Genomic DNA, 24,224 nt, shown 5'->3' with positions numbered 1-24,224 from the left:
CAGCCCTGCTCATTACCGCTCACAAAAAGAACGCTCTCATACTCTGCATTGGTCGAGTGTTGATTTTGTGCTCACTCTCATTGCTGGGTTAAATATCCTGCATGAGCTAGATGTTTCTCAGAGGTAGCATACAGACATTTTATTGTTCACTGACCTCACCACAAGGAAGCAGGTGGAGGCCTTTCCAGAGCGCATTACAGCAGTGCTGTAATGCTGACTGCACCTCAGAAAGAGCCTCTTTCACTCTGCTGCTCCACTATTCTCCCGAGCCGGTGGAGAAGTTTTGTGGGTTGGGGGAGGTCAGTGGGCCTCAGCGTGAACGTCTTGCCCCTTCAGAGAGGAGGAGGAGGGAGAGGAGGCCCGTGTGAAGTAGGCCCATTCAGCTCGTTCAACCATCTTGCTGTGAAGGTTAACCACCCACGCCACAGCGGACCTTGGCTAGGTAGACACGACCCTCCCTCTGGGCACTGGGTTCACTTCTCTCCCCAAAGACACACTCATACTAAATACTCGCCAAAACCCAGGGAGGCCCGGGCCGGGGTGGAGAATTACTGACTTAATATGAGGAGACGAGGCGGGGCAGGCTGCTTCGGAACAAACTGTTCACTGCCTCCAGGCGCTGCAGTAAAGCTTTCGGGCAAACCGGAGAGACTACAAGATGTAATATTCTCAGTATGAACACGCCATCATTACTGATTTTTCTGCCATGTTTGCCTTTTCTTCAGAGAGCAAATACCTCAGGTGTAACTGTTCAAGCATGCTGCATACAGATCCCATAAACAGTTGTCTTTGTGTCTAATGACACTGAAACAAGCATTTCTACACACCCTGAATAGTAAGAATGAGGAAACAACTGTGAGCAGAAATATCACTCTTTAATACCTCTTAAAAAAAGAACATATATTAAAGAAAAGGCAGCCAACGGCTTCGGATTGTTTCCAGTATTACTTTAAACATCTCCATTAAAGAAGACTTATGGCTCAAGTTTTTTCCTCAAATAATTATTAACAATGAAGGCCTTTGTTCAAGACACAACCTGCTATATTTCTCTAAAAGAGTATAAATATTCTTGCTGGACTCCTTTGAGAATACATCAATGGCAGAGTACAAGTAGTCCACGTTCAGTGAAATGTGTAAAGACACCTCTTCGACTCATAATTCGTCGAGACATGACAGATTCAAAGTTATAGACTCATAAGTCCAAGGTCCTCATAAGCACAGAACCCAGAGGTTTTCAGTTGGAGGACACAAGTAGGAAATTGCATCAGCAAACATTTGCTGAGTCAAAGTGTCCATGCGCAACACTGTGCTGTCTTTATTTGATTCTGAGCATTTTGTGCCAAGCACATCGGCAAGAATTTCAGTGTGTGGATAAACAAGTATCATTTTACAATTCACATTTTCAGTGTGAGTATCCTTTAGTCCATTTGGTATGTTTGAGGTCCACTCTCAAGAACTCCAGGCTTCTAGGTGCTGTTGGCCTGCTCTTGTTCAAAAAGAGCCATGGCAAGATGTGAGCGCGACCCCAGACCCTCCAGGTTGCTGAGGACACAGCGGTGGTAGATGTCCTCGCTGAACCGTGGGTTGCATGCTCGCCGCACATATTTCTGGATCAGCGCCGGCTCTACAGCTCTAAAGACGTGCAGCCCAGAGTAACGCACAAATATGTCGTATACGTCCATGCTCTCCAGCAGCTCCTCGTTGTCCAAGATGTCGGCAGCCATCTTGGTCCGAGCAGTCATGTAGTCTGCATTGTAAAAGCAAGCCTCGTCAAAGACGTGGCGGTCGAAGTGGCCATCTCGCAGTGACTCTGAAGCGAAAGAGGAGGACGCGGCTGAGGGCTGTTGGTCGCGGTACACGACTGCAGGACTGTACTCTTGGAAGTGGATGGGGAAGAAGACCTGCCAGTTGCTGATGGCGTTCATTCTGCAGCGGTTCAGGAAGTCAGCATTGACTTCTGTCCACACACCGGCCAGGAAAAACAACGTGTCCACTGGGTGCTTCTTAGAGATGATGTCCATCAGCTTAACCTGCGAGGGCACCTCCGTCTTCACGCTGATCCAGGGGATCTTAACGTCTCCGTAGCGCTTCTCCACCTCCCCTATCATGGCCTTAATGCCAGCAAACACATCAGTCTGGCTGACTCGCTGAGCGTCAAACGGATCATAAATGAACAGGAATGTGAGTAAAACATTGTCATGGGTGTCCAAAGTGTTCATCACGTACATGTCGAGGAAGTTACCAACATAGTCCTGATCCTGGGCAGTGACAGGCAGGATGACCTGCACGCGCGTTGCCTCCGTCACATAGGGCATGGGGATAATCTCAACTGCACTTAGAGGTCGTAGCAAGTTTACCCGTTTGGCAATGACTTGACTGTGGTCTTTCTGGGTATAAGCTTCCAGTGCAAGATCCAGAATATACTCCATACCTCGGGTGGGATCAAAGCGCCGGTATCCGTTAAGAAGACGACGCTTGCGGAAGCGTAGCTGGGGCTGGTAGTGTTCATTCAGACGCTCCACTGCGATCTCCAGAATTGCATTTACATCGGCGCGGTCGGTCCCTCTCATCTCACACTTGGGTGAGCTGTCGATGCACGAGTAGATATGCTCTTCAGTAAAGTACTCCCAGTTTATAACCTCAAAACGGGTTCTTGGCTTGAAGGGAGCGTTGATTCCGATCGGCCACGTGACTCCGTCCTTACCCTCTGGTGTCCGGTCACTCAGGTTGTTGATCTGCATCTGATGAGTACACATAAAAATCCATCACGTAAAGGAGCAAACTGTCTAAACTGTGTTAACATCTCCCTTTGCTACACTATGAGATTTCTCTGTGGTTTATTTCAAGTCAGATCAAAACAGCGCTAATTAGCTATCATTAGCAGCTACTTTAATTACATAATGAGACTCCTTAAGTAGATCAAATCCACAAGATGTTGACACTGGAATGTAACACTCATGCCCCAGCAAAACACCCAGTCTCTTGTCTTGGCTTTCTGACATATATTTACATATTGTATCAGTCAGGAATTTCTGCCTTGGCTCTCAAAAGGTGGGTGTGGTGGAAAGGAGGACAAACTCTACGCTCTCACACAGAACTCTACCATCCCCGAAGCAGCCCACTGACACAGTCCCATCAGATATGAGTAACACAAACAACCTTTAATCAGTGTCAAGTATTACAAACCTGCAGCTGTTGAATCTGTAGGTACGTCCATTCCAGCTCAATCTGGCTGAAGCGTTTGTGCAGGCGGTACATGAGATTTGGCTCTGATATAGGGTGGACTGTGAAGGCGTTTTTAAACTGTATGCTGTCTTCACGCTCTGGATCTGCATTTTTGCCGAGCTCAAAGTAACGATATGTCATTTCCTGTAAGGCAGACAACCATTGCGAAAGAGATGTTAGTGTGCATATTCTGCCAATAAAACTGTGTCTTAAATTGATAAAAATAATAATGGATCATTTCCATGCACACTTCTTACCTGGTGCACCTCCACACAGCTGAGCCCCAGGTAGTCAATAATACAGCGGCCCAGCCACTCATCGGGTCTCACACTAAGGATGTCATTACGGCAAGTGTCGAGGTGGGGCTGCAGACGGGCCAGCAGACTGCGGGACAGCAGATAGCCATAACCCCCGTGACAGTAGCGTGCCTTCTCCTCTCCACCAATGAACTCCTCCGCCCTGCCCATATACAGGTCCTGACCTGCACTGAGGTGGCCTACAAGCTCTGACAGACGATCTGCCTGCATGTAAGTGTCATCCTGGGCTAAAAAGAACCAGTCATAGTCTGAGCCGTAGTGCTGATGGAGGTGACGCACTGTCTCGTACATAAGCCACACTGGACGGTCATCACCGTGGGCTACCACAGTCATGCCATGAGGCACCTTAGGGCTGCGCAGGCCTGTGAAGAAAAAGGTGCGGTGGAAGTGGTGGGCAACTGTTCGATTCACCGCCACGGCGAGCGTGTTGAGGGTGGCCCGAGAGGTCAGCACACCCACCAGCAGGCGCTCTCTGATGCCCAGTTCAGTGTGGATATACCGTGTTCTGTGGAGATGGACGGATTAAGATTAACAGAAAGAACAAAAACAATAGAGGACATCAAAAAACAAACAGAATAAAGGCAATATATTCTCCTAACTGTCAACGTGTTTCCATCACAAGAAATACAGACTTCAATGGCCTCAAACACATTTACATAAAGCTCTGAACCTATTTTAAGACAAACATTAAAAAAACGTGAAAGATCTGATGAAATATCCTGTATTTGTGAAGTGTTTCCAGCCAATAATCAGCTTTAGGATTTGACATGAGACATAAAAGGAGGAGGAATTATGTGAGTCAACAGGTCTGATCTCCACGTCTGAGCTACTGTATACTGTTTATCCTTCGGCTCTCAGTACATTTACCTTATTGCAGGGGAGATTTAAATGTAAGCCTATTAAATGGAGAATTAAGTAATGTAAATCCAGACACAAATTGTCTTCAGTTACTTAAAACTAATCAAGATAAAAAAAAGTCTTGTAATATGGTTCTCCCTTTAAAAATCTGTCTTTAAATGTGTTAAATCTCTGTCTATATCATCGACGCAGACTTTTCGCATTGTTATTTATACAATCTCTACCTTATATAATGTGGAGAGCATTACTGTGGTGTTTTGACAAAGACATGACTTCCACACTCACCTGAGGACTTTCTTGTGTGGCTTGTTGGGATCCTTGTGATAGGGCACGATACGTGGCTGGAAGTCATCATCTCCAGCTCCATCCCTCGGGTCTCTCTGGGCATCTCCTCTGCCCAGGAAAAGCCTCCCACTCGCCAGTTCATCTCCACAGGAGTCATCGGTATCCCCTTGTGTCCAGGACACCATCAAAAGGCTCAGACTACATCCCAGTGACAGCCCGAGGATAAGGGGTAAAGCAGGCCTGAACAGGGCCAAAAGTGAGGAAAGACGCATATCTGGCAGTTATGAGCTACAGCTGATGGAGCTGGAAAAAATGTCCAATGTGCCAACTCTGCTGCCCGAGCTTAACACAGGGAGCTACGTTGAGGAAAGTTAATTTGATGACACAGGCAGAAAATTGCCTCGCATGTCACATGGTGTCTCCTTCCTCAGTCCCATCTTGTTGAGGTAGTCGTTATAAAGTTTCTAATCAAGCACAGATCATATCTGAACATTACCTAGCTAGCAGAGCGACACGTTACATTTTTCTCAAATGTAAAAAAATGCAGCTTCAGCTTCAACTTCATACCTGAAGATGCCCAAATTGTTGTAAAGAAACTGAGTTTGTCCTTTTAAGAGAACAATTATTGCAAATAGCTTAATGTCATTAAGGTTTATTGCTCTTGACACACCGAGCTGGTTATGCTAGTCGATGTCATAATGACTGCGTGACGTTTCTCCGTGTGTTCATAGCCGCTGGAGCTAAGGTTTACGTTAATTAGCCTAACTAATTTTGGCTAGCGATAACGCTAATAGCCGTCTCTAAACTCAGCTAACTAATGTAGCAATACGCTAAATGTCAACCTGGTAAAGTTTGAGCCTGGGTTGACGTTGAACTAGCTGGTCGCCGATTAAAAAACTCAAAGCAGGAGGACACGAAAGTTTCTATATCGGAAATTAAAACCTCGACCGCAACGTTGTGTGCCGGAGGAACAAACATCAAAGAGCAAGCTAGCATGCTAACACCGCGTCCCTTGTTTTAGTGCAGATACGTCGCTCCTCGGTCCGTCTCCACGAACGCTGACTCGAAGGTATATATCCCGTTTTCCATCGTTGACACAGGTGGTAGAAGCCCATCAGGTACAGTCGTGCATATGTCGTCCATTTCTTTTAGTTTCTTGACTTCCTCAAAAATTGAGTGCCACACACACACACACACACACACACCGAAATAGCGTCCCTCTCACGTCGTTTTTGCCCTCATCATGAGCGTATCCTGCTGCAGCATCACCTCTGACTGACTCAAGGGACCTGTGTTTTTCCGATAAGGACTGCTTGACACAGAATAGTCAAGACCACGGGAAGAAAATATCCAAACTTAAAGCTATGTTCACATAACGGATCCCTGTGGTGATGCTGAAAAAAGATGCATTTAAAATCCTTATCAGTGTGGTTACAGCACCTTAGTAAGATGATCGTCTATCCGTCACACCAGCCTTCTCCTTTCAATGTCAGGTTAATTTACCTCACGTTAAGTCCGTGTACTAGTTAATCCTCGCCATTAATCGCATCATTTTAACGATCTTTCCATTAAAACTGTTACTAATTTAGCAGCAAATGGACATTTTACTGCAGTCCCACCAGAAGGGGCGTGGCCTTCCTGTCTCTCCGCCCCTTTGACCATATATGGTCCGTCTGGCGGTTTGGCGATCGGCTACATCCACCCGGCGAAAAGTGGACACGAGACGTCAGTGTGCTCCCGAGACCAGACATCCGTTTTCAGGGTAAGAATGATATTTATGGTTTCTGACAACTACGGCTCTAGCGGGGAATATACACGGGTTTATGTTCAAATACATCTGAGCTCGAAGAAGACTAATTGAACGCCGAGTTAGCCGCCTTTTAGACCTTGTCGTCGCTACTTGGGCCTTGCGTCAAGTTAGCTTTAGCGGCTCGGGCCTGTCACTTGTAAAGGTAGTTAGCTAGCCACCGTTGTTAGCTTAGCCAGAGAGCTAACGCCGCTAATGTCCACTTTATCGAAATTGTTCTGAAATTACACCCGTGTGCGACATTCTGTCTTAATCGGCTCACGCAGCTGTTCGAGCACCGTCATCGGCTAATTCATCGAGAAGTGACAAATCCGCTTTTAATATTAGCGGCATCCGCTAAAGTGCCGTTAGCAACAGCTGGGCTAGCGTTCAGGCTTCATAATGTGAGGAGCCCAACGTGCAAGCAGGTGGTTGAGAAAAGGACCAAAAATCGGTTTTGGTTGGCATTACCACCATCATCATCGATCCCCAGGCTTAACTGGTGACCGTGTTCGGTCTTTTCTGACAGTAGTCCGTTTTGAAACCGGCTGTACGTGTAAGTTAAACCGTGAGATGAAATGCCGGCATGTTAAGGACACTGGTTCCGCTCCAAGCGCTACATTCTTGAAGCGATTAGCCACTTTTACCCAGATTCAATCTCGGTAATTTTGGCTGGTTATAATGAAATGAAATCATTGAACGACTTAAAGTCTGGGTAATATTTTTTTCCTGATATAACATGATATTACTAAAGAATAAGATTGTTGATCTTGATCTGTGTGTCTCTTCTTTTTATTTTCTGCCTTTGAATAGCCTTACACAACCATGCCATCCGACTTAGCCAAGAAGAAGGCAGCAAAGAAGAAGGAGGCTGCTAAAGCTCGTCAGCGTACAAAGAAACCTGATGAGGAGGGTGAACAATCAGAGGCCCAGAGTAATGGAGAAGAGAGCAATGGTAAGAGGGACTCATCTTTGTCTTAATGTTACAGACTTTGCTGTGATTTATTTGGCTTGCAACATCCCAGAGATGGGTTCATGTTTAGCTTCAAATGTAAGCAAATTAATTGGCAGGAATTTTATATTTTTATCCTTTATTTGACAGGCGTTGCCAGTTTAACAAAGGAGCTGGATGAATTTGAGCTGGCGAAGACCGAGGCACGGGCAGTGACGGGCGTTCTGGCCTCACACCCCAACAGCACTGATGTCCACATTAGCAGCCTGTCGCTCACCTTCCATGGCCAAGAACTTTTAGCGGACACCAGCCTGGAGCTCAACTCAGGCAGACGCTATGGGCTCATTGGCCTTAATGGCACAGGTAAATGGTCCCTCCCGGCATAAGATATTGCTAGTCAGTGGCCTGTACATTTCCCAGTAACAGATAAAATGTTCTCCTTTGCTGTTCTGGGAACTTGGACATCCTTAAACCTACAAGCCTTCAACGCAAATAACAGTACATACTAACTACTCTATTAGTTCACTTCCCCCTAAACCTGTTCCTTATACAAATTTGCTCATTCAAAGTTTCCCCTAACAGAAATGGGATGGATGTTGCAAGGGAAGATTTTTGGATGTAACATGCATGACAAATAACTTTTATCTATTTATATCTGCCAGGAAAGTCCATGCTTTTGTCAGCCATCGGGCATCGTGAGATTCCCATTCCAGAGCACATTGATATTTACCACTTGACCCGGGAGATGGCACCCAGTGAGAAGACGGCTCTGCACTGTGTCATGGAGGTGGATGAACAGAGGATTATGCTGGAGAAGGAGGCAGAGAGACTCGCTGCTGTGGACTGTGAGTCAGATGTGATGTATTATGCAATAACTGTAGAGATTAAATTTATTGTCACCGGAACAAAATAGTTGAGCAAACTGAAAATAAAATTCTTAAAGTCCATAAAACACAACAAAGTTTGAGTGTTGCTAAGTCAAACTAACAGATTTGCATGAAAGACAAGGGAACATAAATGCAGAGTTGTTTATAACAAATTAATACTAATGCCTCTCTGTCACCCCTGCATAGCCGAGTGTGAGAAGCTGATGGAGCTGTATGAGCGTCTGGAGGAGCTGGATGCAGACAAAGCAGAGGTGCGAGCCTCTCGGATCCTCCACGGTTTGGGTTTCACCGCTGCTATGCAGCAAAAGAAAATGATGGACTTCAGTGGAGGATGGAGGATGCGTGTTGCTCTGGCCAGGTGAAGACTAAAGCACTTAGTATTGGGCCATTTAGTGTCATTATGTGACACATCCTTCCTCTGTCTCAAAATGGTTCTGATTTGCCTTGATTTGTAAAATGCTGCATTCAAATTGAGTTGTGGTAAGCTAGTTCAGAAAGTGTATGTTGTGCTGTGAATTACGCCATTTTATAAGTTAAACTGTGGAAGCTAACAAAGTTGTTGGTTACGCATTAAAAGCCATGGAAGTGGAGTAGTCCATATGTGGATTCCTCCCTTAATTGTAGTGTTAAACTGATTCTGCTGAGTCACCCCTTGGCTTTATTATTCTCTTTTGTGTTTCTAGAGTACGGGAAAAAAAGGTTTGTGTTAATGGAATTTAAATGACTATCCTCTATTTGTTCAGAGCCCTGTTCATCAAGCCTTTCATGCTGTTGCTGGATGAGCCCACCAACCACTTGGATCTGGATGCTTGTGTGTGGTTGGAGGAGGAGCTCAAGTCGTAAGTTCACACCCTACTTCATCCCTTAAATGAGTCCAAACAGTTGAAGTGTATTGCTCATCCTGCTTTTTGTCGTCAGGTTCAAGCGAATCCTCGTGCTCATCTCACACTCTCAAGACTTCCTGAATGGTGTGTGCACCAACATCATCAACCTGCATCAGAGAAAACTGAAATACTACACGGTAAGAACACTGGCTGAAACCACTGCTGGTGCCTTTTTTTTTATAGCAAAATCTTAGAAGCCTCAGCATCCCTTGGAACATCTTTACAAAGTATCTTGAATTTACTTTTCCATATGTGAGTCCCTAATCCTAAATAAGGAAACTAGAGGTGGGCTGTTACTAATTATGTGTGCCGCCCTGTTGGATGATCGTGCAAATCTATTTCTGCTTCAGGGTAACTATGACCAGTATGTGAAGACCAGAGAGGAGCTGGAAGAAAACCAGATGAAGCGCTTCAACTGGGAACAGGACCAGATAGCACATATGAAGGTAAATGAGAGACACCATGTGGTGGAAAGTTTTCACTGCACACAATGGGTAGTTCAGAGAACATTCTATGGCCCCATTTCCACAAAGCAGTTCAGTTCGTAGCACATTAGAACGGTTCTCTATGCGTTTCCATTGTCAAAAGTTGTGGATGGTAGCAAAAGAACCGTTTTTGTTGCGGTACCTAGCACACTGATCTAGTGTGATTGACAGTTTCAATTTATCTGAGATTGGCCATATTGGTCAAGCATTAGCTAATATCTCAAATGAAGAGGTGCCATTTCACACAGAAGAACTATTTAGTGTGGGTAATGTTTAGGCTGTCCTTTTTTAACTACATTAATCACATGTCAGGATCTGGGTGGCTTACCACCTCAGCTTAACACATTGTTCAACTTAAAATCTGGTGACTTTTTTGAAAGAAAAAATTAAATTCGAAATAATTCTCAGATCTAAATTTTCTATTTACACCCCCCTCCTGCAGAATTACATTGCCAGGTTTGGACACGGCTCTGCAAAGCTGGCACGACAGGCGCAGAGCAAAGAGAAGACGCTGCAGAAGATGGTGGCATCCGGCTTGACTGAAAAAGTTGTGAATGACAAGGTACTGTGATGTGGTTGAAATAGTGGTTTAAGGAACTTTCAGTAGTTTTCAGACCCAGTGACTCACATTTTGTGAAATGGTTTCACGTTTATAATATTGCTGTCTGCTTGTCTCCCACAGACTCTGTCATTTTATTTTCCTCCCTGTGGGAAGATTCCCCCTCCTGTTATCATGGTTCAGAATGTGAGCTTCAAGTACAGCGACAACACGGTGAGTATTTAAATACAGCATGGACAAAAGCCTTGTTCACTTAACAGTAGATACGTTTCTCAGACTCACTTATGTTAATGTTTCTTATAGCCGCACATATATAAAAACCTGGAGTTTGGTATTGACTTGGATACACGAGTGGCTCTGGTGGGACCCAACGGAGCAGGAAAGTCCACACTGCTTAAGCTGCTGATGGGAGAGGTAGGCACAGCATATTTGCCCATTATCCCACAAGCTGCAGCTGTCTTCAGAGGATTAAAGTTCATTCTGTGTTTTTGCAGCTCCTACCCTGCGATGGTATGATCCGCAAACATTCTCACGTCAAGATTGGCAGATATCACCAGGTAAAACACTGAGCCTCAGTACTCCTGCATGTTTCACCCCTCTAATGACAAGACATTTCAGGGCAAAAATAAAGCTCTGCTAGACCTTCTACAGAAAGTATATTTACTATGATATTAAATGTCTATGTATCTGCCTGTGTTACAGCATCTGACAGAGCAGCTGGAGCTGGACCTGTCTCCCCTGGAGTACATGATGAAATGTTTTCCTGAGATCAAAGAAAAAGAGGAGATGAGGAAGATCATCGGTCGCTACGGGCTGACAGGAAAACAGCAGGTAGGATTGGGGCACTCTTCCAGATTATATCATTTTATTTTTTATTTCGCTGCAACTGTCTCTACATTAACACCTGAAATGTCTTCCAGGTCAGTCCAATCAGGAACTTGTCAGATGGTCAGAAGTGCCGGGTGTGTTTTGCCTGGCTGGCCTGGCAGAACCCTCACATGCTGTTCCTTGACGAGCCGACCAATCACTTGGATATCGAGACCATCGACGCATTGGCAGACGCCATCAACGAGTTTGACGGCGGCATGATGCTAGTTAGCCACGACTTCAGGCTAATTCAACAGGTAAATCATCCATCATTTAATGGATTTATCTGTAAATTAGATTTTATGTAACCAGTTGTATCTCACACCATCATGACCTTCATCTTTTTCTCCAGGTTGCTCAGGAGATCTGGGTGTGTGAGAATCAAACCATCACGAAGTGGAACAGGGACATCCTGGCGTACAAGGAGCACTTGAAATCAAAGATTGAAAAGCAAGCGCATGACATCTAAATAAACATCACACTCTGAGCCACTCCTTTATCTTGCATCATGGATTTGACCTGCGGGCTCCTGCGGGGACGAGCAGTGTTTGCGTTGCAGGAAACGTCCGAAGTAGAACTGATACAATCTCTTATGCATCTTATTGGGCACGTCTCTTGTACATGTCGTACTGTATTTCCATCTTGGTTTGACAGTGCTGCACCGTGCTGAACCCCACCCAACCCTTCCCTCTCCCTTCACCTCAGGCTGCACTCTGATTGGCTGATTCACCTGAAGCATCTCAGTGCATTTTGGAATGCATTCCATTGTGCTGTCTTCATAGGAAAGTTTTATTTTTCCAAATGTTCTGTTTTACCCCATCATGTATGCAGCAGCTTTTAGGTCATATTTTATGATATTTAAAAGTTGACTTTTTTTTTTTTTCTGTGTAAAAGAGCAGTTCTGCCTTATTTAACAATGTAATGCAATAAAGGTTTGTCTGAATAAACAGAACAAAAAAAAACAGCACGTTTTAGATTGAGAAGACTTTATTATTTTACTTAATGAATACAGAACTTGTATCCAAAAATCAAAACCTGTTAGGGAAAATAAACTATTTTACATCTCTGTAAACAAGAGGACAAAACTTGAAGTGATTTAAAGAAGTTGCTTTGGATTCTGGCGTGAGCCCCATGGCTGCATAGATCCGACCTCATCTCACAGCCACTACACTGAATTGTGTGTACGCGGCTCACCTTCTCTTCCATATAACTGAAAATGGCTGGGCTGTCCCAAAAATATTGTCATTTCTCAGAATAACTAATGCTAGTAAAAGAAGGTAAAATGACAGCCACTCATAAAAACTATGAAATGAATCCAGTGCATCTCCAGGATGCATTTAAAAAAGGAAAATCTAAGTTTTAAGGTGACGCGGTTAGCTTTAATCTAACATCCATACAGGTGACAACACAAGTTATAAAATCTTCATTATGAGCTCTTGCAGTAGAGCTGTGTTCATGTCAAACTGGGAAAAAAAGGTCAAAGCAGAAATCTGGCTGCATTTGCAAACGCCAACCACCGCACAAAAATACTAAGTTTCTCGTAACAAAAATTCAAATTTCAACCAGATCCTTTTCATGTTAACGATTTTACACGGCAATCTCTTCAACCGTACAACACGATTTCAACAAGAAAACCATTTTCTGCTCATCTCAAAAACATAATTTCACATAACTTGCAAACTCGCCTCACAAAGGAAAAAAAAAAATGTTTTGACAAAGTGTGTACTTTCAAGAAAAACAGTCGTGGACAAAGACGTCTGACAGAATGCTTTAAAACATTTGGTTTGTACTGTAGTGAGAAAACATGACGGTAACATTTTGTTGGAATGTGAACAATTTCTTTTGTCATGCTGGCAACTATACTCTGTCATACAAGAGCAATAAGGGAATTCTGTTCCATTTTTATGGATTTAAAGCCAATCATAAACTAATAGGAGCCAATGTTTTTTTTTTAAATCATCTGCAGCTGTAACTATTACAATCAAACTGAAATTAATATTTACTTCATCTTAGACAGCTGACATCTATGGTAGTGTTTGCAGCATGATTAATAGTGTTCTTGAATTTTAATACTAATTAAAATGCTAATTGATGCTAATATGAACTCCATGAATCCAACATGACATGAAAACAGCTCAAGATTTACTGTTACTTTTAAAGGGGAATTCAGGTATTTTTAAACTTGGGCTCTACATTTACATGTGCTGTTGTGTAAATCATTCGGACTTACTAAAAGTTTTGGAATCGGTCCAGTAGATAGTAAAAGTGCTTATTTTTGCCACAGACAGATGAAGGTTGTTATTCCAAGTGTCTGATAACAATATAGACATAATTACTACAAAGAGAGAAGTTATTATTAAGTAGTAATATCCTTTTTGTGACCAGAAACACAAGTCTCATTCAAGGTCTGAAATCGTTGTTGGAGAGGGGGGTTTGACAGATGTGTCACAGCTGCCAGCTGAGGCGATCTACTGGACTGATTCCAAATATTTTGTTGAATCATTTACACACCAAACATGTAAAACCGAGGCTGCGGTTTAAAAACACCAGAATTCCCCTTTTATAACAAGTAACAGAATAATTACTGGAAGACATTATCTGCCTTCACATCCTTCCAAAAGTTCATCTTCAACCATATGTGGCTGCACTGACTATTTGTTATTTAAGTCTTTCATTTAATTTCTACATAAACCAGTCTGTTAGTCATTACAGTCTGAAAATACATGCTGTGTTATAAGTTATATTTCCAACATTTAATATGTTCCTACCAGTCGGCTCAAAAAGTGCAAACCAGGAGAAACACACATAGTTCCAACCTATAAGGCTGCACATAAAGCTTTAAAGTTTGTCAGGTGGAGTTTTCCAGAGACAAAACGGCTGCAGTGTATGCAAGTAAATACGGATTAATTATATATACGTAAACGTTAGAAATGGCCTTGTTTTTAAAAACAAGGCTCCCGTCTAAGGTTCCAACTTGTGCCTGATTGACAGATTAGCGACACTAGGTGCAGTTGAAACAGTGCAAGTAGGAGTGTTTCAGTTACGTTTGTTGCTGCTGGCAGCATGTTTCAGTGGCTGATAAAAGGGGACCGCAGCAGTCAGAGGCGCATTCAGGTGCAGTTACGTGTGGTCCAACCGAGGGAATCCATGCTCACTGGGCCGCCCACTCCTCATCTGAGACGTCATCGGGGGAAACGGTGCGAGTGTTGCTGGCCCGAATGCTGCTGATGTTGGTGAAGGAGAGGAGGTTTGCAATGCCCATCAGACTGACGCCGGTGCCGTCCAGATTCACCTGAGCCAGATGCATGTGTTTCAAAAACTTGAGGCCTGAGGAAAAAATAAAAATACATAGAGAATGTTCAGCTATGTAAGAAAAGATTAAGTTTATATGTTGTGGTGGATTTTAGAGGGTGGCCTCACCGTGGTCTGTGATCCGTGTGCGGCTGAGATTGAGTTTAACAAGCTGATTGCAGCGGATCAGACCTTTCCTCACAACATTGTCTCCCACCTGAGTGCTGGCTAAACCTAACACCTGAAAAACACAGCAAAAATACCATTAACGTCAGCAAAATATATTTCATATAAAATTAGATAATATCAGATGCCTTAACTTGTTTCTTAAACCTTCAGGAATGAATGGAGACCGTTTTTATACGACCTCCTAAATACCCTGTCAGCAACTGTACATCCAACTGGAAAGTCCTTAAATGTCCAAATTAGCTCCAAAATAGGGCTGCGACTAAAGATTATTTTCACTCAGCTCCACATTTAGGCCTGGTTTATCAAATTTTCACCACTTTTAACCTTAAATTAATGAGCTGTAGTGCAGCAGAGTTTGATTTGCAGAGCTAGGAACAGCAGAAAATATCCAAATAAGTGTATAAACTTATATTAAATAGTATAAAGTATATCCTTTAGATTAGATAAAACCAGGGTTAAATGTGATGCAAGCTAACCGGTGTTTACAATGACAAAAGGTTCAAATTACAGAGTTGCAAATATGATTTCTCTACAATTTCTTAAACTAAGCCTCTGCTAGGCAGTTGACAGATGGACGAATAAACTGACCTGGAGGTGCGGCAGACAGATGATGAGTTCGGCCACTCCTCGACTGGTGACTGCCGTTCGGTCCAAACACAGCTCCTGCAGCTCCTGCAGCCCCCGCAGAGAGGGAAGCCCTGCATCTGTCACCTGAGTGTTGCTGAGTGACAGCTTCTTCAACCTACACAGAGTACACACAACAGACCAAATCACAATGTTTGTAGACAATAACTTAGAAGTAGTAGAGAACCTGTGTTATGTAGCTTAAATACAATTTATGTAAGCCGTATGTATCCATCTCATCCATCTAAAATGTATGTTTGATGTTTTATATCATAACACTATAACACTTTTACAAATGTCACCCAAATTTACCCAAAACTAGCAGCTAGTCTGACCAGCAATGAGATATCACTGTTGGGTAGATCTGGTTTGTCAAAGAGGCTAGCAAAGCAACACAGTACTGTTGTTGTTGCAATGATACCAGCACAAGTGCATGTATTGCACAGTACCAAAAACAACTGTTATAAAGTATGGTGATGACCTGGTCATGCTGGAGAGCTGGCTGACTCCCTGGTCTGTGACTTGTGTGTAGTCTGTCAGGTCCAACTCTGAGAGCAGAGACAGTCTAGAGAGGAACGACAACCCGCTGTCTGTCACAGAGTGTCGTCCAGGGAGTGTCAGCTGAGTCAACTTTAGACCTGCAAGGAAAGAAGAAACCTGTGATTCACCACAAACTTGGACAGTTTTGTTTCAATTCCACCGGCTGCTCACTTTTGAAAGTTCCTTTCTAATTGCTAACCTGAGATAATCCGCAGGGCTTGATTGCCGTCCGCTACGGGGACTCCCGCCAAACTGAGGGAGGACAGGGTGGGGTGGGATGCGAGGTGCTCCAGGGAGCCTTCTGTCACACCTGTCCCATCCAGGTTGAGAGTCTGAAGGCTGGACAGTTGTGCCAAAGCTGACACATCTCTGACCTGACAGAAAAAAAGAGAAATTCTTAAAAACTTTTTCATTATTCAGTATTATGGTCCCTACGTTTACATCTTTTGTCGTGTAAATGACAGCAAAAAGTTTTGGAATTGGTCCAGTAGATCCTCTCAACTGGCTGCCATGACACAGGCTGCAATGGCTATAACTTAGTCATTGAGGGCATCTTCGACTGTCAAAGTGTATCCTCTAAAAGTGCTTGTTTTTGCCCCTGACGGGCGGAGGTTGTTATTCTTAAGTTTCTGACATTACAGACAGGATCCTTACAGAGATAAACCTTTGTGTTGAAGAGTTAAATCCTTTTTGTTTAACCAGAATCAGCTGCTATGTCACTTTCCACCAGACTCCATTAAAAAAAAAACAACGTGATTTTGTTATTGCAAGTTGAAGTACCTTCGTCTGCTTGATGCTAAGGAGCCTCAGCTGTGGCACACAGGAGGGCAGGACTGCCAGTGTGGCTTCGGTCACAGCCGTCTGGTTCAGGCTGAGCTGAGAGAGACAGGACGGCGCTGACTGGAGATACAGCACCATCCCGGCATCGGTCACTTTGGTCTGGTCCAGAGACAGGAAACAGAGGCTCTTTAAACCTTGTAGACACAGAAAGAAGGAAAATAACAAGTCAATACGTGACAAAAATCAGCAAGTACTTAACACAGAGCAGCTTATGTTGAGATCTGGTGTTCCTGCACGTAACTGTAATTATTATGCCTATTATCCCCTCTAGTAAACAGTCAGAAGCTTGTTCACAAGATGGTTTGTAGAGAGCCTGACCTGTTATATGCTGCAGACAGGAGTCAGTCAGTTTGCTACAGGAGGCCAGGTTGAGGTACTGGAGTTTGACCAGGCTGGACAGGATTGATAGCCCAGAGTCTGGACAAAACAAGATGAGGAGATTAAAATGAAGTTGCCAAAGCAAAACTGATATCTGAAAAGCCTAGAAACTCCTGGGCTAAAATTCAATACCTGTGATGAGAGGAGAGTTGACCAGACTCAGATGCTTCAGCGCTGTGAAGGCTCGTAGCTGCCGCAGGAGCTCATTGGTGGAGTAAGGGTAGCAGTTGAGGACAAATTTCTGCAATGGGCAGCCAAAGAAGAGCTCTAGTGTGCGTGGACGTAGGAGCCTCTCGCGGGACATGTGGTTGAGCAGAAGCTCCGCGAGTTCTGGGGTGAGGCCCGCCAGACTGCTGCTATACTGCATGCTGGGAGCTGAGAGCGCAGAGAATGACAACGTGAGTAAACAAAGCCATGAGACAGAAATCAGTGAGTATTTTACAATGTCTTTTTACCAGTCATGAGGTGGACAGTTGCGCGGGTGGCCAAGGCACATAGGGAGGGCACGCTGGGTGTCCTGAAGGGTCTTTTAGGGGGTGATGGTTGTCCCTGGGAGGCACGCGGGTCTTCTTGCTGTGCAGCTCTCTGAAGACGCTCCACCGCAGCCAGACCTGCAGCTCCAGGCGCCACCCGACCTCCGGCATCCTCAGGCTCTGCTGGGTCCTCCTCTGGAGCCTCCCTGAAACACACAACTGTCTTTTAGGCCCATACTGTAATACATCTTTAAATGCACTCTGAAATGCCAGCAAAAGTTGGTCGGTATTCCACACCTTTCCTTTTTCAATTACCGAAAGTATAGCGGAACAGATTTCTAATGTAGAACTGACCCACAGGAACTTAAAACACTCTGCAACTTCGAGATTGTTATCAATCTTCTTTCTCCACCTTCCTGTCTAATTATGACTCATAATGCCTAAAAATGTCAAACAGGGTGTTGCTGTAAGAGCAATTGATTAATCTACTGACTTTCACAATCATCTGGGAAACTGTAATCCTACTACAGTTTCACAGAAAAACAGCAAATTCACACATTTGAGAAGCTGGAACGAGCAAATGTTGAGCAGTTTTGTTTAATAGTAATATACATCAGTGTCTTACAAAGAGACAGCTGTACCAATGTCTCCACATCTGGGATTGGTAGCGTGTAGTGCCAAACCTTATATTTGATAAAAACCAAGATGATTTCATTTTCAGAGGCATTAAGACAGCAAATAAATGTATACATGCGGTTTATTTAAACAGCTTGAACAGCACTGACTCCTCCAGCAGCAAACATCTCACTTGCAGGAATCCATCTAGGCCTCTTATGTAATATTCTCAAGGCATCATTATAAGCTACTTGAAGTCTCCATAAGCTTGCTTTTCTGTAGTTTGACCACAAGTGTGCAGTATAAAGTGGTATACAGTATGCTTTCACTCCATCTGTAAATATACTAAACTTGTGTGAAAACATGTTTGCTTGTGCATACATCTTGCAACATTGCCTATAAATGTCATCATCATCTGTCATTTGTTTTGTAATAAAATGACCAAGATGTTTAACTTTATTAGCAACCTCAAGATCCTAAAAATCAGATGTAGTCCAGTGGAAAACATGCATTACAGATCCTAGTAGGGCAATTATCTTTAGACACTAGGGCTGAAATTATTAATTATTTTTATTGTTGATTAATCTACCGATTATTTTCTGGATTAATTGATTAGTCGATACAATGTCAAAAAATTGTGAAAAATGCTCATCATAATCACTCAGAGCCCAAAGTGACATCTTCAAATTGCTTCTTTTGTCCAACCAACAGTCCAAAACCCAAAGCATTTAATTTAATTTAATCATAAATGACACAGACAGGCAACATATCCAGCTGGAACCAACACATATTTGACATCTTATATTCAACAAATGCCTGAAATGATGTATCAATTAACAACATAGTTTGGCAACTAACTTTCTAATTAGACTAATTGCTTAATCTAAAAATCACTGCATCTTTAGTGGACACCCACCTGAGTCGATTGCCTTGCTCTGGCCAGTGGTGCCTGGGCTCAAACTCTCCTCTGAACCTATTCTCCGGAAAGAAAGGCAGCCTTGGCATTCCTGTGAAAATAACACAAAAGACAGGAAGATATTCTTATAATCAAGTAGTTACTGAATTGCAAATAAATACACAGTAAAAGTCACTTCTTTGAGCATTTATCTCGTCCTATTGTCTTAACAGTGAAAAATTAGTAGCATTTTTATATCCCACACCTCTAACCAACATCTTCTGCTCTCGATCTCTAACAAGCTTCAGCTGGGATCGAGCTCCTCTACCTCTGTGGTCCAGCACACATTCAGAATACTATAACGTAACCACATGCTCTTAAAGTATGAACATAATTGGCTGACCGCCTATAAGCACTCTGGGAACTCAGTTCTCTCCGATATGGCTCAGAAGTTCAGAGTAATGTGTAATGTGTAATGTATGCTTGACAGGAAAGGGGCATTCACCCATATATTTCCTAATCCTAATCTTTCTCACATATGACACACATAGTAGGTCAGTCAGTCTAATGTTCTGTATGCTCAGAGACTTACGTAACGTATAGTATGAAGCTGAATGAAAGTTACTCCAACAGCTGAAAGCGAGAGGCTGCATCATCTGTTTCTGGCATGGGAGAACAAAAAGTTCTCTGTGGCGTGGATGAATAAACGGAGACAAGTGGGGTGGGGGTGGGGGGGAGCTAAATGTAGGTCAAAGGAGGGATGATGTGTCTGCAGTAACCCCAGACAGAGCAGGGGGAACAGTACCGTTCAGCATGTGAGGTGGTTCTTCCTCTACATCTTGTTCCTCATCAACCTCGATGCCAGCGGCTTCCTCAGCATTTCCAGGAACCAACCTCTGACCTCGTCCTGTTGAACAGCACCAGTAATGTCATAAGTATAGTTGGAGTATTTACAGAGCTCGGTATGAAATAAAAACATAAAGGTGAGACGTTAACTGTGATCCCAAATTTCATAATTATTGGGGTTTTTATCATAGTAAATGTGTTTTGTTTTTAACTTGCTGTATTTCATTAATCATTTGCTATGCATCTACACTATTTTATGTGACTGCCTTTATTTCAATCTTGCTTCACCATATACATGTGTATTTTTATGCCTGTATCTATATACGTGTGTCTGTTATTGTGAAGCACTTTGGTGCAAAAGCTGTTTGCTTTTAAAGTGCTATATAAATGAAATACACTTCAAACCTCAATCTGCTCTTTAAATTCTAGATGAATTTTGAATGAATTCAGAAACTACAGAGTTTTGTTTTCTGTTTTCCCAACAGCAACAACAGAACATTTTTAATTTGCTACCGTTCTGATTTATGCCTCTGAATGGCTTGTTCTTCGTGATAATGGCAGTAGAGGCTCATGGGTATCTGAAGCAATGCGCCACGCCTAAATGACCACAAAAACAGTGATGGTCTGAACTAATAATCAAAACATAAACGCAAATATTGGATTGTAACATCATCTCCTGTAGACTTCCATGTTTCCATGTTGAGTGACACTTGAGTGAGTGAGGAGTTCTTTAAAACTTTAAAAAAACATTTCAAAATGCAGCTCCTTCCTCTTTGAAACTCTATAAATAATTTGTGTAGGATGTTTGATCCACAGACGTTGTCACAAGCACTTTCATGTAGGAACTATTTTCTTTCTGTATCACCGCACAGAAGGAAATGCGCATCTACTCATGGATAAAAGGCGAGCTAACTAAGCTTGTTAAAGTAACATCTTAGCCATGTACATCGTGCACTGTCACGAGCATCAGCTTCTTGTCCATGAATAGATGCATGCTTCCTTCTGTGCAGTGATACAGTTGGCAGATTTATATCTGGAGAAAGTAAATAGTATTTTTCTGTATTTTGTGGTGAACCGTCTCTTTAAAACTTCCTTTTTTTAAATATGGGATTTAATACTTACCCCAGAAGTGATTGGGCCCTGACAGTGAAGGGCCGACTCCAGGTATCCCTGCATAATTCGCTGCCTCCTCCCACAGCTGGTTGGGCAGTGGAGGAGGTGGAACAAGGTCCTGCCCTCCCAGCCCTTCCACGACGGGGATAGGTGGCTGAGGAGACACATCACAGGGTGGAGGCTGCTCGTCGTGTCCCGCGGATGGAGGATCTGCAGGACTCTGTGCGTCCTGCGGAGTCTCTGGGGGAGTGGTCTGAATACACAGTGCAGCGTTGGGTGTGAGGCCAAGAGAGTGCAGCGAGCAAGCAAGCTCTGCCTCTCCAAAGCGTTTCCGAGGGAAACCCTGAAGGAGGGAGAAGGAGGCCAGGGAGGGGTGACGTCCGGTGATGTGCTCCACGACGCTGCGCAGAGGAGCATCAGCTGGGAAGCGTTCTCGCATGGACTCACCGGATGGCAGCCGAATCTGTAGCAAAAAACATGAGGTTTAAACAACTGCAGTTCTGTAGTTTCATTGAATTTACTACATGCACACACAAAAATGTAAATTCTCCATAGCCTCACCATGAGGACGCAGTTGTTATCTATATTAGTCTGAACCTTTCCACCAAGTTTCTGCCCTTGATCACTTGGGGGAGACGTCTCTGTGGCGGCGCTGGGCTGATTCTTTTCCTGCAGGCTCCTCCGATCCTCAGCTATCCGCTTCAACACCAACTCACGCTCCTGGAAGACCAACACACATAAGATGTTCTGTTCTGTGATTACAAATCAGACCCTAGGCTAAAGAAAATGTTGTTCTTTGTGCAATATCAATATCAACTGCCACTCTGACTGAGTTTGCACCGTTCGTCAGCAGAAGTCTTCGTTTTCAGCACTTCTGACCTGTTTCTTTTGCTTTCTCTCTGCTCTGGCCTCCTGAGCAACACGCTGTCTCTGCTGCTCTTCAAAGCCACTCTTGTCCTGTTTGATGCGGGACTCGACTGGTAGAGGGTCCGGGGACAGGTTGCATGACTGTGATGGTCTCAACACCAATGAAGGGGACGCTGTTGAAATAAAAACAAAACATACACTTAATCTTGCACCCTGAACTATTCCTTTCTTATATAAGTGTTACTGAAAACTACTACATGATTACAAAAAAATAGTTACAGGACATTTCTCAGATTCTGCAGCCTGGTCATGGGTAACCTTCGGATCACACTATGGTTTAATGTTTTTGTCTCAAAACTCTGATAAAAAAAAAAAAACTATGTTTTTGCTGTCCCTTGTCAATTTAACAACTGTTATCTGTTTTGACTTGATCAATAATTTCTGTAACTTTGTGCTATCTAAGACAGGTCTCTCTCGATTAAGAGATTTTAATCTCAAGGGAATTCCTGGTTAAACGAAGTTAAATAAAATGAATTAATCTACTAAATAATTATTATAATGATGTTGTCCTCTATCCTTCAAAACAAACCCAATCTTTAACAAACTGCTTGGTGTTGTACCTCTACTGTCAGAAGGAGATGTATGCGTGTCTGAAGTGCTCGCTGCCTCTTTGGGTGGGTTGAAAGCAGAAAATGCTGTCTCAGCTGGCTGTGATGACTGCTTGACCAACTTGTGCCGTGGATACTGACCCTGTAAGAGCCTGTCAACATATAAGAGAGGGACACAGAAGTTTTATGGGAGAAACTTGTGGAAAATGATATTTGCATTTATTGAATGCTAGGCATTTTAAAAAAAGGGCTGGGACAACTCACCACTCGGCTGCATCTGGCACAGAGAAATGGCCCGCCTGTACAGCTGCCTGGATCTGCTCCTCTGTGAAACCCATCTCGCTCAGGATGAGGAATAACTCCCCAATAGTCTGCAAAACAAGCGAGTCATATAGGCATATAAAAGGCATAAAAAGCACAAAGTATTGTCATCTATCTATCTATCTATAGCCAACATCACTTGCCATTTTATAGCTGTCTATACACTAATTCAACCATATTGCATTTTTAATTTGCTGTTATTGTTGTTGAATTTCTTACTACAGTTTTATAAGTTGATTAGTTTATATTTAACAACTGCATATGCACAGGGTTATTATCATTATTATTATGTTTTTAGCATGGATTAGCTCCATCTTATCGTCATTTATTTGTCTATGTCTGTCCTCCATTAAACGCCCACCTACATCTGACTGATGCTGACCTGCACTTTCGCCTTTAAACTCCTCAGTGTTAGCACAAAGTTTTAATCTCTGTCAAAGCCTGTCAGGACAAATGCATCGAGTCAGCGACTTTAAACTGAACAACAGATACGAAGCTAACACACAGCTAGCAGCTAGCGACGCTAGGTATGTTGTTGTGCCTTTGCCACAGTGAGGGCTGTCAACAAACATCGTTAGCTAAACAGTTACAGCTAGCTAGCCGATGGAGAACGAAGGCGAGGCTAAAGCTAAAGCAGCTAGCATGCTAATATTTACATGCAGCACAGCGTCATGTCAAACGCAGCTCGGTGGTTTATATCTTACCGGAGAGGCAGCAGAACTCATGCTGTTATTTGAAGGTTGATGTAGGAGACTCAAAGTGAAACTAATATTAATTAATAACTTTGTTGACTTCCTGGTTGGGTCTGGTGCGCAGCCTGCTATGCTAGCTGCACTGACCTCTCCCCCTTTGACTCGTAGATTGACAGGATATCAACACGGAACCGGCCTATCAACACTGCGGAGAGCTCGAGGTTTCCTCCACCGGGGCAGCGGCCTACAAATCCAGTCCACTGCTCATGACTGACAGGCCCAAACCCCAACAGCCTCCCGGACAATAAACCTGAATCATCTATGACTAAACATATCCGTGTGACAGCAGGAGACGCTTCACTGACCACACTGCGGGGAAAAGTGACAATTACTGGAATAAACGCCCCAAAACACGTGATAGAGAGAAAGAAAGAGAGAGAGAGAGAAAGAAAGAAAGAAAGAAAAGATAGAGAGAAAGAAAGAAAGAAAGAAAGAAAGAAAGAAAGAAAGAAAGAAAAGATAGAGAGAAAGAAAGAAAAGGGAAGAAAGAAAGAAAGAGAGAAAGAAAGAAAGAAAGAAAAAGGAATAAAAGATAGAGAGAAAAAAAGGAATAAAAGATAGAGAGAAAGAAAGAAAGAAAGAAAAGAAAGAAAGAAAGAAAGAAATGAATGAAAGAAAAGAAAGAAAGAAAGAAAAGATAGAAAGAAAGAAAGAAAGAAAGAAAGAAAAAGGAATAAAAGATAGAGAGAAAGAAAGAAAGAAAGAAAAGAAAGAAAGAAAGAAATGAATGAAAGAAAAGAAAGAAAGAAAGAAAAGATAGAGAGAAA

The 24,224-nt window shown here is 43.1% G+C and overlaps 3 protein-coding genes across 3 annotated transcripts; 1 reads left to right on the top strand and 2 right to left on the bottom strand.

The window, feature by feature from the left end:
* Positions 1-856: 856 nt before the first annotated feature.
* Positions 857-5,526, bottom strand: chpf2 (chondroitin polymerizing factor 2). The gene is made up of 4 exons (XM_073487906.1): positions 4,686-5,526; positions 3,483-4,047; positions 3,187-3,369; positions 857-2,741 (listed from the first exon to the last, which is right to left on the bottom strand). Exons 1-4 carry the CDS (start codon positions 4,955-4,957, stop codon positions 1,467-1,469), a joined length of 2,295 nt encoding a protein of 764 aa, XP_073344007.1. The 5' UTR covers positions 4,958-5,526; the 3' UTR covers positions 857-1,466.
* A 334-nt stretch (positions 5,527-5,860) lies between these two features.
* On the top strand, positions 5,861-12,069 carry LOC141014207 (ATP-binding cassette sub-family F member 2). The gene is made up of 15 exons (XM_073487907.1): positions 5,861-6,447; positions 7,285-7,426; positions 7,574-7,786; positions 8,086-8,268; positions 8,497-8,668; positions 9,054-9,149; positions 9,229-9,331; positions 9,545-9,640; positions 10,122-10,241; positions 10,362-10,451; positions 10,542-10,652; positions 10,733-10,795; positions 10,941-11,069; positions 11,159-11,362; positions 11,458-12,069. The coding sequence occupies exons 2-15, from the start codon at positions 7,297-7,299 to the stop codon at positions 11,572-11,574; spliced, it is 1,827 nt and encodes a 608-aa protein (XP_073344008.1). The 5' UTR covers positions 5,861-6,447; positions 7,285-7,296; the 3' UTR covers positions 11,575-12,069.
* A 796-nt stretch (positions 12,070-12,865) lies between these two features.
* LOC141014205 (uncharacterized) lies at positions 12,866-23,574 on the bottom strand. The gene is made up of 17 exons (XM_073487905.1): positions 23,410-23,574; positions 22,649-22,755; positions 22,397-22,536; positions 21,789-21,949; positions 21,471-21,629; positions 20,919-21,372; positions 19,756-19,857; positions 18,972-19,062; positions 17,423-17,646; positions 17,100-17,342; positions 16,908-17,006; positions 16,530-16,723; positions 15,949-16,123; positions 15,691-15,847; positions 15,174-15,327; positions 14,526-14,637; positions 12,866-14,432 (listed from the first exon to the last, which is right to left on the bottom strand). Exons 1-17 carry the CDS (start codon positions 23,428-23,430, stop codon positions 14,257-14,259), a joined length of 2,769 nt encoding a protein of 922 aa, XP_073344006.1. The 5' UTR covers positions 23,431-23,574; the 3' UTR covers positions 12,866-14,256.
* Positions 23,575-24,224: the final 650 nt, after the last annotated feature.

This window comes from Pagrus major, chromosome 19 (genome assembly GCF_040436345.1).
Source record: "Pagrus major chromosome 19, Pma_NU_1.0".
NCBI lineage: Eukaryota > Metazoa > Chordata > Actinopteri > Spariformes > Sparidae > Pagrus > Pagrus major.
The sequence above is the reverse complement of the archived record's forward strand: the minus strand, read 5'-3'. Positions and strand labels throughout refer to the sequence as shown.